This window comes from Chamaea fasciata, unplaced genomic scaffold (genome assembly GCF_029207755.1).
Source record: "Chamaea fasciata isolate MVZ Bird 193981 ecotype frontalis unplaced genomic scaffold, bChaFas1.0.hap1 SCAF_26, whole genome shotgun sequence".
NCBI lineage: Eukaryota > Metazoa > Chordata > Aves > Passeriformes > Sylviidae > Chamaea > Chamaea fasciata.
The window spans coordinates 5,770,325-5,786,595 of record NW_027094111.1 but is presented as its reverse complement, the minus strand read 5'-3'; the positions used below and the strand labels follow the sequence as shown (position 1 = coordinate 5,786,595).

General features: G+C 51.9%; 1 protein-coding gene and 1 non-coding gene across 10 annotated transcripts in view; both read right to left on the bottom strand.

The window, feature by feature from the left end:
• PUM1 (pumilio RNA binding family member 1) overlaps nucleotides 1–16,271 on the bottom strand; it is an 88,138-nt gene that overhangs the window by 24,511 nt on the left and 47,356 nt on the right. For 7 of the 9 annotated variants that reach the window (XM_066204638.1, XM_066204641.1, XM_066204640.1 and 4 more), the window contains 6 exons: nucleotides 14,742–14,835; nucleotides 13,527–13,631; nucleotides 8,064–8,215; nucleotides 5,197–5,335; nucleotides 3,686–3,829; nucleotides 1,873–2,169 (listed from right to left, as the gene is read on the bottom strand). In XM_066204638.1, coding sequence (XP_066060735.1) covers nucleotides 1,873–2,169; nucleotides 3,686–3,829; nucleotides 5,197–5,335; nucleotides 8,064–8,215; nucleotides 13,527–13,631; nucleotides 14,742–14,835 — 931 coding nt within the window. The remainder of the gene's footprint in view (nucleotides 1–1,872; nucleotides 2,170–3,685; nucleotides 3,830–5,196; nucleotides 5,336–8,063; nucleotides 8,216–13,526; nucleotides 13,632–14,741; nucleotides 14,836–16,271) is intronic. The other 2 variants (XM_066204639.1, XM_066204642.1) reach the window with 1 other exon arrangement.
• LOC136301607 (small nucleolar RNA SNORD103/SNORD85) lies at nucleotides 10,166–10,252 on the bottom strand. Its single transcript, XR_010723912.1, has one exon. It is a non-coding gene; the product is annotated as a small nucleolar RNA SNORD103/SNORD85 (small nucleolar RNA).

The window sequence follows — 16,271 nt, the reverse complement described above, 5'->3', positions numbered from 1 at the left end:
GGATAAAAATCTCCCCAAAGGAAAGGACCACGTTGGCTTGGGACACACTGAGACCCTTGGGAACACGCTGAGACCCTTGGGGACAAGCTGAGACCTTTGGGGACACACTGAGACCCTTGGGGACAAGCTGAGACCTTGGGTGACACAGAGAACACTTGGGGAAATGCTGAGCACCTGGGGACACACTGAGACCTTTGGGGACACACTGAGACCCTTGGGGACAAGCTGAAACCTTGGGTGACACAGAGAACACTTGGGGAAATGCTGAGCACCTGGGGACACACTGAGACCTTTGCTCTGGCCCCTCTGGAGAAGGTTTGATCTCCCCAGAGTTCCTCCCCTCAGATTCCCAGGATAACGGAGATTTGAACTCTCCCTCGTGTTTCCTCCTGGCCATCAGAGCTGAACCAAAGCCCCAGGAGATTTTCTGTGTGTTTGCCCAGCCTGCTGCACATTTCCCTAAAATCCCAGTGCCCACTTGAAATCAGATCAGAAATCAGCTCCTGTTTGCCCCCAGCTTTACGGAGCTGGAAATCACAATTCAATTTCACTCCTAGCCCCCATGGCTTTTAAGAGCTGTCTCGATAGGCAAATACAAACTCTTTAAATGCACTGTCAACTTGAGGGGAAAAAAAATCAATTTTGCATTAAGATCTTGTTTAATAAATAGTGAAATTGTTAACTGCAATGAACTGACCATTTTTCATGAGTGCATGTGGGCTCCAGAAGCGGCAGGATCAGTTTTATTCATTGATTGAGGGAAAACAACTTTGTGCATCTGAGCAAACCACTCATGGAATTCCATTAGCTAAAATAAACTGAGGTGAGAGAAGCAAATGCTGTGTTTACCTGGAACCAGGATGGTTCCAATTCTCAGGCTGGGCTGTAGAGAAACATTTAGAGTAACTTTTTATTGCAAACTGCTCCTCTGTGAGGTGACAGCACCTCCCGGAGCCTGTTCTGATGGAGCCAAGTTGGAACCTGCCCCTCACACTGATGAGAGGAACAAAGTTCAGGACACAATTACTGCCCTGAGACTGAGCAGTAATTAACACACTTGCTCCACTTCAATCTAAGGGGGGAAAAAATCTAAGGGAAAAAAACCCCTAAAAACCCACAGACATCTCTGGAGGGGTTTGATTCTGAGAGGAACCTTGGTCTCTGGCTGCCCAACAGCATCAAACCATGGATGGGAGGTGTCCCACAACCACAGTGATTCTTTTGGTGTGTGATGGGAACAACTCCCAGGATACAGCACAGAAACCACCTCAGGTCAGCCTTTTTAAAGGTGTGAGGAGTTCCTCAGCCTTTACTCCGAGGTGAGAGGGGGGCTGATAGACTCTGGAACCAATTCCTGTCAGCCCAGTATTCCTCATGCACGGGAAAATACTTACCAAGGGGCTGGCTGATAATGTGTGTAACAAACCAAGCTAATTACTCCGCTACTGCTAATTATCACCTACTAAAAGCATTTTTGCCATGAACTGCCGCAGATTTTAAAAGCCTGAAGTAGTCCCTGAAGGAAAATTCCCAGTCAGGCCAGGATGGATCACAGAATCATAGAATGTGTAGGTTGGAAGAGACCTTCAAGACCATCGAGTCCAACCCAGCCCCAACACCTCAACTAAACCCTGGCATCGAGTGCCACATCCAGTCTGCTTTAAACACCTCCAGGGATGGTGACTCCACCACCTCCCCGGGCAGAGCATTCCAGTATTTAATCATTCTTTCTGTGAAAAACTTCTTCCTAACACCCAACCTGTACCTGCCTTGACGCAGCCTGAGGACGAGCAGGGCTCAGCTCAGAGCCCAGACTGATAAACGTGGGGTGGTCCCTGCCCTCCGCTCCCCGGGCAGAGCCGCAGCCCTCACCTGCTGTGCCGAAGCCGCCCAGCGCCGAGCCCAGCGTGGCTCCCAGGGAGCTGCTGCTGCCGAAGCCCAGGGAGGTGTTGGCGGGCTGGGCAGAGCCCTGCGAGAAGAGCGAGCTGCTCTGGGAGTTGCTGCTCAGGGAGTTGTTGCCGTAGAAGGAGCTGGAGGCCAGGTTGTTGGTGGGCTGCTGCTGGGGCTGCGGCTGCGGCTGCTGCGTGCCCAGGGGCCGGAAGGGGCCGTTGGTGGTCCCCGCCAGCCCTCCTGCCGCTCCGTTGGCCGACGCCGCGGCCGCTGCCACCGCTGCGGGACACACAAACGGGGGAAAAGTGGAAAAGCCGCTGAGAAAGTCTGTTTTCATCACGCTTCCGGAAGTTAAAACTTAGCAGGTCGCTTTGAATTGCTACAGGTTTGGTTTTTTTCAGGACCAAACTCTGCAAAGATCTCGGGTTTTTCTATCTGAGCTGCCCACAGCCCCCAGACTTCAGCCATGCGCAGCTGTTCTTGCTGCTCTCGTGCTGTTGGAGCTGCACAGATCAAAATCAGGATTGGTTCTTTCTCCAAACATCCAAGAGTCCACTCGGCGCAGCCCCACACTCGCAAGGGCCAATTAAGAAACCCGAGTTTTGAAATAATTGAAATGATCCTTCAGCAGATGAAACATGAACCTGCAGTGCCAAGAACATCAAACCCGAGGACTTTTGGTTTTCAGCCAGTTCCAAAGTTAAAGAAAAAGCAAAACAAACAAGAGCTATGAGAAAACAATTAAAAGGCTCATTTCATAATCTGAGCCCAGTGCTGGCAGGGGCTGCTCACACCAATGGATTCTGGCTGAAAAATCCTTTTAAAAGCCTTAACTCCCAAGGATCCCAAATAAATGCCGAAGTAACTCATGGCAATGGCCATTTTAGGCACAGTGATATCATAAAGCACAAATCATGGAATGGCCTGGGTTGGAAAGGACCTCAAAACTCATCCTGTTCCACCCCTGGGGCACCTCCCACTGTCCCAGTGTCCAGCCTGGCCTTGGGCACTGCCAGGGATCCAGGGGCAGCCACAGCTGCTCTGGCAATTCCAGCCCAGCCCCTGCCCACCCTGGCAGGGAACAATTCCCAGTTCCCAATCTCCCATCCAGCCCTGCCCTCTGGCACTGGGAAGCCATTCCCTGTGTGCTGTCCCTGCAGGCCTTGTCCCCAGTCCCTCTGCAGCTCTCCTGGAGCCCCTTTAGGCCCTGCCAGGGGCTCGGAGCTCTCCCTGGAGCTGCTGGGAATTCTGAAGGCTCTCGCAGGTGGGGAAGCTGGTGCCAGGGGACAAGTTTAAATACCTGCTGTGAAACTCTACACAATAATTCCAGTTCCTGCTTCTCCCCCTCTCCGTGGCTGCTCCGGAGGCTCAGCCAAGTTGAGCACAAAGGATGTTTCTCAACAACCATCCCTGGATGGATCTCAGTGAGGGCAAGTTTGTCATCACTGCCAGCGGAGCACGGAGGGGTGGGGACACAGCAGGCACTTGGAGGGACCAGGAGTCACCTGTCTGAACCACTGTGGGGGGACAGGACTGACCTGAGCAGGAGGGGACAGGACTCACCTGTCTGAACCACTGTGGGGGGACAGGACTCACCTGAGCAGGAGGGGACAGGACTCACCTGTCTGAACCACTGTGGGGGGACAGGACTCACCTGAGCAGGAGGGGACAGGACTCACCTGTCTGAACCACTGTGGGGGGACAGGACTCACCTGTCTCCCCAGGAGGGGACAGGACTCACCTGTCTCACCAGGAGGGGACAGGACTGACCTGAGCAGGAGGGGACAGGACTCACCTGCCTGGGCTGCAGAGGAGCTGATGATGACAGGGGCAGGGGCCACCAGGCGCACGGGAGCCCCCAGGCCGTTCCTGGCCCCGGCGTTGACCACGAGGGCTCCGGTTTGGTCGTAGTAAGCAGCAGGAGCCAGCACTGGGTAACCTGCAGGGGCAACACAGGTGACAGGGCAGGTGACACACACATCAGTCGTGTCCAGGTGAGTGCAGTGCAAGAGGGTTTTTACAGGAAAAGCTGAATGGAAAACCAAAGACGCAAGAATAGCCCTGCTTTTGCCAGAGAAGTCTGTGGGTTTACACTAAGAATTTCAGGTAAAAAAGAGTTGCTGCTCCCTGAATCTTTTATATTACACTGTCACCAGTGTAAATTCAGCTAAAAAAGGGTTTAAAGTACAAAAGCACCATTTCTGCTCCATGGTAAGTAAACATGTGCTGGGATTGCTCAGAGCTGGGCCTGCCAGGGTGCACCCACAGGGAACTTTCACTTCTGTATTTTGAAAGGTTGGTACCATAAAATATCCTTTAATGCATGTAAATCAACCCTCCTAAATGCTGGTGTTACACACGGCAGCAGACTGACAGAATACAGGGATTTAGGCACCTCATCAGGGAATTTTACATTAAATGAAAACATCAAATTTAAATGCAGTGACTCTGAGGTGGGGGGGTCACTAAGAGAATACTCCCTGTGAATATTTGCTTTGCAAATGCAGGTACAAACATATATCTATAATTGTATACTTGTGTGCATTTGCTTTGCAAATACAACCGAAATAACAGAGATTAAAGGAAATCTACAGACCGCTGGAAATCTGCACAGTTCACTTTGTAACTCAATACTGCAACATTCTTCTTAAGCAATAAAAAACCCCATTAACAACCACGTGACACTGCCAGCCTGAAATCCAAATAATCCTTTTTTCCTTACATTTGACCAGCAGGACAAATCCGCGCGTTATTCTGATGAGCTCAGGTTTGTCCTCTGCCATCACAATAATATTCTGAATAACTGAATTTCAGCAGCATTTTACCCCAAAGCCTCAGGGATCAGAATCAGAATTCCTACAGCAGCTCCTCCAATGAAGAGCTAGAATAAGAACTAAACCCTGCTCCCTTTTATCCCTTTTCTTTCCCGGTTTTTAAGCCTCTTGGAAGAGCAATCATGGAAGGAAGCCTCTGTTAAGCCAAGCACCTGGCAGGGATGGAGAGCTGAGATGAATGAACGGGACTAACAAACCTCTGAGCTTTAAAATACAGATCCCCATAAGCTCCAACGATCCACAGAAAAATCTGGAGGTGATTTTGCACAGGAGCCACCAATGCTTGGAGTCCAGCGCAGTCACAGGGAGGTGACACTACTGCCACCTGTGAGCCCTCAGTGCTGCCCTGAGGGGACACACCCAACCCTGGTGGATTAACCCCCAAACCAAGAGAGCAGGCACGGCCGATGGCAGCCCCAGGCAGGCCGGCAGACCCCGTGTCCCAGCTCTCCCTGCCCTGGGAATGCTGTACCTGGCATTCCTGCTGCCAGCCCCTGGCCGAAGGCGAGCGCGGAGTTGACGGCGGCGGCGGCCACCAGAGGATCCGTCTGCTGGCCCTGCTGGTTCTGGTTGGGGGTCAGGGGCCGCTGGCTGGCTCCTCCACGGAGCACCTGCAGAGGACAGAACAGCCACGGGTTACTCTGGGATCCAGGAGGGAGCCACTGTCACCAGGCAAGAGCAGCACCGGCGGAACCTTCTCTCCTTCGCTCTTAATTCACTTTTCTTCACATTCAAAAAGGAGACTGAGGAGCTGGAGTGAGTCCAGGGAAGGGAATGGAGCTGGGAAGGGTCTGGAGCCCCGGGAGGGGCTGAGGGAGCTGGGAAAGGGGCTGAGCCTGGAGAAAAGGAGGCTCGGGGGGGACCTGGTGGCTCTGCACAAGTCCCTGCCAGGAGGGGACAGCCGGGGGGGTCGGGCTCTGCTCCCAGGGAACAGGGCCAGGAGGAGAGGGAACGGCCTCAGGCTGGGCCAGGGGAGGCTCAGGGTGGACAGCAGCAGGAATTTCCCCGTGGAAAGGATGGGCAGGGCTTGGAACCGGCTGCCCAGGGCAGTGGTGGAGTCAGCATCCCTGAAGTGTTCAGAACACATGGATGTGGTGCCTGGAACAGGGGTCCAGGCTGCATTAATGCCTGGACTCGATTATCTTTAGATCTCCAACATCTCTAATTCCCTGATCCCACCTCCAACACTCACCCTCTGTCAGAAGTTTGTACAAACCACCTGCCCACGCCAGCTAACGTTTGGTCCCTGTCACCACAGCCCCACCAAAAGCCCCCTGAGCAGAAACCTCACAAAGCCCAACTCAGGAGCTGGGGGCAGGTGACAGGAGGTGACCTGGGTGTCACCAAGCCACCCGCTCCTGTAGAGAGCAGAGACCTGGTGACACAAGACACAGGTAATCACGACCACAGAGCCCACAGCGGGGTCTGTATGGATGAGCTGCTGTGGTGGGAGTCCCTCAGAAGGGACGATGGCAGAGTGGCCTTTCCTGCCATTACCTGGGACAGGCTTGGTCAGTCAGAGCCTCACCCAGAGCTGCTGCAGGAATCTGCAAGCTCAGCTTATGAAACGAGCCATCCCCCTGCGCACAGCACATCCTGCTGCAAAGGTGACATGGAGGGTGTCACCTGCTGGAGTCATTAACAGGAAAAACTGACCCTGTGCACCCTGGGGAGGATCCCGAGGTTCACTGACTGGGATGTGCTCCCCAGCCTGCTGTGCTGCCAGAGCCTGGACAGGAACCCTCCAGGCCAGGGGATCCCTGGGAGCCAGGAATCCCAGGGGGTGCAGGCCGCAGCACTGAAATGCTGGTGGCTTTTATTAACACACTGTTAAGATGCCACAAGGGTCACAAATCAAGTGTCCACACTCAGTGCTCCAGGTTCCCAAAGCCTCAGCCTCAGCACTTTTAATGCAAACAACCCCTGCTGCATCCCCTCACGGAGCAAGGTTTGCATTCCAAACCCTGCTCCCGACCCCACTCACGCCTGCTCCACGGCCATGAAAGTAATGAAACATCCCATAAAGGCCACTGGCACTGACGTTTTTCATTTTAACAGCCTGAGCCTTTGCAGAAGCTCTCCCAGCTCATGCCTGCTGCATCTGTAAAGGCCTTAGAACACCTCCTGACTCTGGGGGTGGGATTTCAAAGGGTTTTCAGCTCCTGAGCTGAAAAATTCTGCTGCCAGTTGCTCCTTATTCTGTCACCTCCATCACCCAAGGACCAGACAGGAGAGCTGCTGAGGGGATGAAGCCCAAAACTCTGGCTCCTGATGATTCTCCCTCCCGCACAACAGCACCACGGGTTTGCTGCTGCACAGCTCAGGCCATTCCCAACCCGATCCACTGGTGTTTCCCAAAGCACTGACACCCAGTAACTCCCCACCACCCACGTACGTGTGCACTCTCCACGTGCATGACGGATAAATCAAATTACCAATGTACACCTGGCTCCTGCCCCTTTGTTCTGAGGAGAGGCCAAAGGGTTTTCTCCTCATTTAAAACTACTCAGAGCTGAGGTCAGGATCAGACATGGAAAAAATCAGGGTTTTGAATGGCTGGAGCTGTGTCAGGGGAGGTTTAGGTTGGGTTCTACACAGGATCAGCTGGGTTGGAAACGACCTTTGAGATCACCAAGTCCAGCCTATGACCTGACACCACCTTGTCCCCCAGACCGTGGCACCGAGTGACAAAGTGACACATCCAGGCCTTCCTTAAACACCTCCAGGCATGGTGACCCCAGTGCCATGGGCAGCCCATCACACCGTCCAATCACTCTTTCTGGGAAGAAACTCCCCAATGTTTTCCCTCCAGCGGGAATGGGCATGGGAATGGGCACGGAAACAGGCATGGGCATGGAAACAGGCATGGGCACGGGCACAGGAATGGGCACAGGAATGGGAACGGGCACGGGAATGGGCATAGGAATGGGAATGGAAATGGGCAAGGGAATAGGAATAGGAATGGGCACAGGAATGGGAATGGGAATAGGAATGGCAAAGGGCACAGGAATGGGAATAGGAACGGGAATAGGAACGGGAATAGGAACGGGAATAGGAACGGGAAAGGGCACAGGAATGGGAATAGGAACGGGAATAGGAATGGGAAAGGGCACAGGAATGGGAATAAGAACAGGAATAGGAATGGGAAAGGGCACAGGCACAGCCCTGAGGCTGCCGGAGTTTGTTCAGCGCTCCCAGGGGTGCACAGGGTGGGATTGTTGCGGGGCCTGTGCAGGGCCAGGGGCTGGAATCCACGATCCCTGGGGTGCCATTCCCAGCTCAGGACACTGCCAGTCCAAAGCCCAGGTGTGCCCTGTCCCGGGCAGCCCCAGGCCTTACCTGCTGCTGGCCCTGCTGGGTTTGCTGCGTGGTTTGCTGGTTGGCGGAGTTGGTGGCGGCGGCGGCGGCGGCCGCTTGCTGCTGGAAGAGGCTGGCAGGATAAACTCCCCAGGGAGTGACTCCATAGTACTGGTGAGGGACCACAGCTGGGCCTGGAACACAGCACGGGCAGGGTGAGCTCCTGCAGGGCCAAGGGGCACACAGCACCCCACAAACACCTGCTCATCGTGCCTGCCTTGGTGTGCTCTCCGTGAAACCCTCTGCACACACAGCGGGATTTGGCATTTCTGTCACACATTTTATGAAGTTTCACCTCAGACCTGCAATTTCACCACTGCATGAGGTCAAACTCTGCCAGCAGTGATTCCACGTTTTTATTGGTGTGCCCTGGTTTTACAGGGAAGGAACAAAAATCTCCAACCCAAAGAGAGGAACCTTGTTTCAAGCACAGAGATCAGCTTCTCATCCCAGCTGACATTCGCAGCTCACTGCCATCCACCTCCAGCTCCTCAATAAATTACCAAACCCTCTTCACAGCTGGAGTGCATCAACTCTCAAGTGTTAAAATGTTCTTTTTCCAGCTCTGCTTTGCATTTGCAAATCTCCCCTAAAAAGAGGCTGAAGGATCCTGTCCCTTCCCACATTCCCTCCTCAAACTTCACATTCCTTCCTCAAACTTAAGAGGCTTAAAAATAATAATAATAATAATCTTGGAGAGCAGCAGAAAAAGCCTCACTTTTGAAGATCCCTTGTGTTGATCAGGTCTCAGGACACCACAGAAATTTGGATAGCAGAATGGCAGCCTCTCTCCTTAAATGATCCCAGTTGGAATAACGCTGAGGAAGCCCTCAGTGCTGGAGGAAGGAGCCCTTGGAATGGGGGATGCGCTGGCAATCAAAGGAAACACTTCTGCTTTTCTGCTGACCTTTCATAACGATATCAAACAGTCGTACTAAAAAATAGTACTGGGTTCCCATCTGTGCTGTTTGGGGGGAAGGACTCCTATTCCACAGCAGGAAAAACTCAGGCAGAGCCAGAGTCAGGTGTGACACCGGAATAAACAAAGCTTTAGAGAATCTTGGTCATGTCTGGAGTAAAAACAGGGATATTATTTTTTTTTAAAGAGAGACACTCAGCACTTGGGCTCTGCCCAAGTCTGTGATTCCGTGGAAAATGAGGGATGACATAAAAAGGGAGGAGCAAACACAGTGTTGAGTGTTCAGTGTTAGCCTGGCTGTGACAAAGGGGGAAATCCTCAAAGTCCCTTTTCCTTTTGGTCTTTGTTCCCCTCTTGGTTTTTTTTTACAGTAACAGGTTCAACTGAACTCCTGCAGAATGCTAAGGACCTGGACGAGCTCCTGTTCCCACATCCACACTTCAGGATATTCATTCCATGTTTTGTGCCAAATATTAAATTCTTTTTTCCAGCATGTAAGAGTTACTCTCCTTATATTATTCTGTTTTTAACCACTGTGCTTACCCCGAATTCAGGTGCCCAGCAGCGAGGTGCTGGCTAATTCCAGGCATTTGGATTTGTGTCTCACCCCAAAGCCCATCCTTGCTGGATTTACAGAATCAGAGAGGCTGATCTGCCTCTCCTACTCAGATCTGGAGCAGCAACCACTCATTTCTTACCTTCCAGCCTGGAAATTCATGAGCAGTGCTGGCTAAAATGGAAAAAAACCTGCAGCAAATGCATCAGTGCCACAACAGTGGTGCCTGTGGTGCCGCAGCAGGCACAGACAGGTAAGCAGTGAGTGATTTTAACCTGTTTATAATCACTGAATGCACATCAGACCCCAACTCCCGGGGTTCTCCCGCACCCAACAGGGAAAGAGCTGCAATCGCTCCCTTCCAATGCAAGTCATTAACCTGCATTTGCCCTCAGGCTGCTGGAAGTTGCTGCAATCCCCTCCATCTGGGCAAAATTTGGGCATCTCTCTGGGATATTTTAGTCTCAGCTCTTAATTATCAACCAAGCACAGCCTAGATGGGCTTTTTCTCCTAGTCAGAGGTTGCTGCCAAAGCCTTGGGTGTATAAAAGCAGAGGAGACACAAAAGCTTTGAAGTTTGCAGGCAGCTGGGCTTAAAAGGGCTGCGAGTCTGGCTCAGCTGCTCCAAGCACAGGAGAGAGAGGCTCATTATTGAACAGAGTTCTCAGTGAGGGCAAGTGTGGCATCACTGCCAGACTCCAGCAGCGCCCAGAGCTGCTCCCCCCCTGCAGGACATGCTGCACCTGCTCCTGCACCCATCCGAGCTGGGCACTCCCGGGAAAACAAACACCATCCCGGCACCTCTGAAAGCAAATATTCCCCGTGCTGGGTCTCACACATCAGCCACTGGACACCCAGAGCTGCTCCTCTCAGGGAACAGCAGCAAATGCAGCTGGGAGTGTGCTCAGAATGGGGTCTGTGCTTTCACCTCAGCCTGCCCACTCCAGTCTCTCCTGCAGGAACAGCCAGGGATGGGGAGCAGTGACACCGGCTCCAGCTGCCCCAGGGAGCCCAAAAATCAGCCCCTCAGCAATTCCCAGTGATGTGTGGGGTGACCCCTTTGGAATTCCCAGCACAGCATCCACAGAGCTGGTTTTTAGGGATGGCAGTGAGATGCTGAGCTCAAAGGTGCTGCCCCGATGCACAAGGGCAGAGGCTGCCCTGGCTGGCACTGCTGAGGTTCCTGGCACAAACCCAGCTGCAGGAGCTCCCAAATCCCAGTCCCGGCAGGTGTGTGCACACATCCACACCAGCTCCAGCTCAGCACCAAGGGCCTGATCATTTCCAGACTCTCAAGGCTGAAAAAGTCCCAGAAGTTGCTGTGGGAGGCTCTGTTTTTCCTGTATCCAGGTTATCCCAGCATTTATCCACCCCTCCACAAAGAACAGGAACACTTTTCTACCTGGAACACTCCACCCCAGAGGGAATCATTTCCCAACTGGCCTTAAAAAAGGCAAGTTCTCAGTTTTTTGAGTGACATCTTTCTCAAATGATGGAAGGCAATTCAAAGGCAGCAGTATCTTCCCCACAGTTTAAAATCAAAATGAGTTTTTTTTTTCTAGGAAGTTCTTCCCTCTGCATTCAAATTTGTTCTTTAAAATGCTGCTATTGTTGGGAGAGAAGAGCATTATCCTAGAGCTGCCAGTCTCACAATCATGACAAACCTGCCAAAATGGCAGAACTTTAACTGACAGATTATCCCTGCCATAAAACACATCCGAAAGTTTCCTCTCTGCTCCGAGAGCAACTGTGAGCAATAAACTCCCAAGAACTCCAAACTCATTTCTTCCATCTCAGAAGCCTCTGCAAGCCCTCCCAATTTAACACTCCCAGGCATACCAAGGAGGCTTTTTGGCTTTATATAAACATTTCAATTGTCCCACGCTCCTCCAGTGCTGCTCTCAGTCCTGACAGAAAAAAAGGGTTCTCAAAACTGCTCAGGCCTAGACAGGAAAGATGCTTTTCTGAAATAAAGTTTATCTTGTCGTTTCTAGGGTCCAAAGCTTGGACAGAGGGTTAAAATGACTCCTATTTCTCAGTGGTGTAACACTATAAATACACCCAGCCCATTACACATTGTTTCGGTTCTTTTAATAGTCATAAATTTAGAATTTTTCAAGTAGAGGCCCTAATGCCAAGTTTTGGGATGCTTTAGCTATCCCTGGGGAGTTATTTCCAGTTCAAATGTCCAAAACCAGAGTTAAGCGCAGCCTAGATGGAGTTTCCTCCCGGCCAGAGGCTGCAGAAGCTCAGGCAGCTGCAGCTTCAGTAGAGCTGAGTAAAGAAAAAACAATTGTGGCCAACACTTTGTATTTCCTGGAAATGGGGCCCAGTTCCACGTGCTCTTTCTATGAAATCAGGCTGCTGACCTGCTGCTGCTCTGCACTCTGGTGTTACCCAGAAAGCGGCTCTGGGGGCCCTGAGGTGATGCAGAAAGGCCAAGCAGGAAGCTCCTTGTGCAGGAAACATTCACAAATCTCCTCCTCTGCCTGGAACTGGGGCTGCCAATGCTCTGGGCTCTCCTCCCTGAACTTCCCCCTGGTATTGGCCAGCAGCAGCTCAGCTCATTCATGCTCCGCTCCATCCACCTTCACAGAGGGTTTATCAAGCCCTGCAGCAGCAGCAGCAACGTCCTTGTGCTCCTGTCCTTGGCTGTGTCCCACGGAATCACCGTGTCACCTGTCTGCCAACACCACGGTCTCCCCATGGCATTGCACAATCCCAGCACAGAATTCCCAGCAGCCCAGGCCAAATCCCAGATTATAACCCAAATTCTTTATGTACGTCTGCATGACCCACTAAAAACTCCCTCCAAGTGGGCAGCAGTCGCCGAATTCCCGTTTCAGAGCTCACCCCACGGTGACCTCAAAGCTCAGCAGGGGTTATCTAAGAGCTGGACCAAAGTCGTGTCCCAAACCAGAGTGTCACATCCACACACAAGCCAGGTCTGTGGGTTTGATTTGGGACAAGCCACCCAAAAAAAGAGGATTGAAGGGAGTGTGCAAGTTGTAAGTGGAGCATGGCAGCAGTGAGAGCCTCCACAAACAGCCCCACTCCAAACAGAGCCGCGTTTATTCGCAGCACAGAACATTCCCTCTGCCTTGCTCAAGGAAAGCCAGGCATGGTTAGAAAAATACTCCTCTAAAAGTACATTCTTCCCTTAAAAATCCTCTCCTAAAAGCATGTTCTTCCCTTAAAAATACGCTTTAGAGGCACGTTCTTCCTTTGAAAATCCTCTCCCCTTGAAAGCACATTCTTCCTTAAAAATCCTCTCCTAAAAGCACGTTCCTGCTTCGTCCCCAGCACTTGGGCAAGAGCTTTATGGCACCCACAGCAGCAGTCCAATGTTCACCGTGTCCCCACAGCGCCTGATAAGCTGTGGCATGGAGCTGGCACCTCTAAAATCATCAATTGTGGCTGCGACAGCTGGGAGGAATTTGGGAACTGACACACGAATGTCTGGAGGAAGAACCTGCAGGAAGAGCAGAGGCTCCATCTCGGCCACCATCTGGAAAAGGGCACGTTGCCAGCGTGAGCCCCAGCAGACATGGATGTGTTTACCTCCCAGGAAGTGCAAATTCCCCACAGAATTTCAGGGAAGAGCTCGTCTGCAGAACGCACCACAAGCTGAAGAGAAAGAGGAGACACCTTCCCCGGTAAAAACCACATCCTGCATCTTTCCAGCCTTTCCTAAGTTTGTATTCAGAGGTTTCCCTTGCTACTGTCAGTCACCAAAACACCCCAAAAACGGAGCAACATTTGTGCCTGTGAGTGGCTGCCCTCCCATTTGCTCTGGGAGCCTGACCCCACAGCACACGTTAAACAAAAATTATCCATGGCAAACTCTGGCTTTACTCACAGCCACATCATTACACCAATTCTCCCCCCCAGAAATGCTGATGTATCCACGTTTCCCCTCTGCAGGCACAGATCCAGAGCAGCTCTGGAGCAGGGAGCTGGAATTCCTCACCTAACGTGGCTGCTGCCGCCAGCCCGGCCGCGTAGGGATCCGTCCCCGGAGGCGCCGCGCTGATGATGTAGGGGTTGGGAACAAAGGCAGCGGGAGCTAAACCTGCTGGAAACATTCCTGTCAGTAAAAACAAACTCAACACGACTGCAACCCCACCACAACCCCCCTGCTGCTGCCTGGGCAACACCAAACTCAGGCTGGGCTTGTGTTTTTAAGATTTTTACAGGTGGTTTTCTAAAGGGAGGGAACAAGCAGCGAGTGTTGATGGGCAGAGGAGAGATCGGGCATTAAAAACCCCAATCCCAAGGATTCAATGCTCCTTAAGAGGTAAAATGCTTTATATCCAATAGCTCAGGTGCTTCTGCAGGGCAGACAGACCCTGTTGAGGAGACCGGAGCTTGTTACTCTCTGTATTTCCTACAGGGAGTAAATCAGGACCCAAACCAGCCCATTCCGAGCTCCACGCCCAGCACAGGACCCCAGCATTCCACCTGGAAAAGCATTCCCTCCCCTGAAGGGGACAGTTTAATCATTAGAGAAAGCCCAGGGGGTGGGACAGGGGTGTGCAGGGGAGGTGAAGGTGAAGGGGAGGAAGTTAAAAGCTGAGTCATTTCAATCCCTGAACTGCACAGAGCTGGGAGAGCCCAAGACGTTTATCCTGGGGCTTTGGGCAGGAAGAACCACCACAAATCGTTTATTGTGCTAAAAACATTTAAGTTTAATCACCCAGGAGTAGCCCTTCTATAGTTTTCCTGATTATCTACACACGATTAAATTCTTTATTCCCATTTAATAAATATATTTTATAAATAATTTTTATTGCTATCAATCATGTGTTCGCATGAATTACACTTTTGACTTTTAAGACCCCAGGCAGCACATTCAGCTGATATTAAACTGTGCATTTTCCCTCACTTCACTGTGCTGTTACACTGATTTATGCTTCACACAGAGACTTCCAGAGCCTCTCCTGAGGAGGAGAGAGCCTCACCTCAGGAGGGTGAGAGTGTCAGTCCTGCCAGACAGGGAACTCCTTCAAGAGGCTTCTCAAGTGTGCAAGAGACACCCACAAGCAAATCTTTAACAGCACACTCCTGCTCCTGTGTTGATGATCATCTGTAACACACTTTAGACCCTCCCAAACCCTTTCCCTGGTGTTTTCCCCACGGATGAGCAGCAGGGCACTGGAACGGGCCGAAGGAGAGGCAGACTCACCTATGTGTGGCTGGTGGGCAGCAGCCAGGGCGTACTGCTGCTGCTGGGCTGCTGTCAGCTGCTGCACCGCCAGGGCGTTGGGCCTCTGGAACAGCTGTGGGCAGAGCACAAACAGCCTTAAACCGGGCTCAAACAGCCTTAAACCGGGCTCAAACGGCCTTAAATCGGGCACAAACGGCCTTAAACCGGGCACAAACACCCTTAAACCGGGCTCAAACACCCTTAAACCAGGGACCAACACCCCTAACCCGGGTATAAACATCCCTAAACCAGGAACCAACATTCCCTAAAAGCAGGCAGGGAGCACTGTGTCCTTTAATGAAGCACAGAACACAAACAGCGTCCTGAAATCAGGAACAAACATTTCTTACACAAGGCACGAATACCCCTTAAATTAGGCACAGAGCACAAACAGTGTCCTTAAATCAGGCACAACATACCGTGTCCTTAAACTGGGCACGAATACACAAACTCGGGCACAAACACCCCTTAACTGGGGCACAAACACCCCGTAACTGGGGCACAAACACACCTTAACTCGGACACAAACACCCCTTAACTCGGGCACAAACACCCCTTAACTCGGGCACAAACACCCCTTAACTCGGGCACAAACACACCTTAACTCGGACACAAACACCCCTTAACTGGGGCACAAACACCCCTTAACTCGGGCACAAACACCCCTTAACTCGGGCACAAACACCCCTTAACTCGGACACAAACACCCCTTAACTGGGGCACAAACACCCCTTAACTCGGGCACAAACACCCCTTAACTCGGACACAAACACCCCTTAACTGGGGCACAAACACACCTTAACTCGGGCACAAACACCCCTTAACTCGGACACAAACACACCTTAACTCGGACACAAACACACCTTAACTCGGACACAAACACACCTTAACTCGGGCACAAACACCCCGTAACTGGGGCACAAACACACCTTAACTCGGGCACAAACACCCCTTAACTCGGGCACAAACACCCCTTAACTCGGACACAAACACCCCTTAACTCGGGCACAAACACCCCTTAACTCGGGCACAAACACCCCTTAACTCGGGCACAAACACCCCTTAACTCGGGCACAAACACACCTTAACTCGGACACAAACACCCCTTAACTGGGGCACAAACACCCCTTAACTCGGGCACAAACACCCCTTAACTCGGGCACAAACACCCCTTAACTCGGGCACAAACACCCCTTAACTCGGGCACAAACACACCTTAACTCGGACACAAACACACCTTAACTCGGGCACAAACACCCCTTAACTGGGGCACAAACACCCCTTAACTCGGGCACAAACACCCCTTAACTCGGACACAAACACCCCTTAACTGGGGCACAAACACACCTTAACTCGGGCACAAACACCCCTTAACTCGGACACAAACACACCTTAACTCGGACACAAACACACCTTAACTCGGACACAAACACACCTTAACTCGGGCACAAACACCCCGTAACTGGGGCACAAACACACCTTAACTCGGGCACAAACACCCCTTAACTC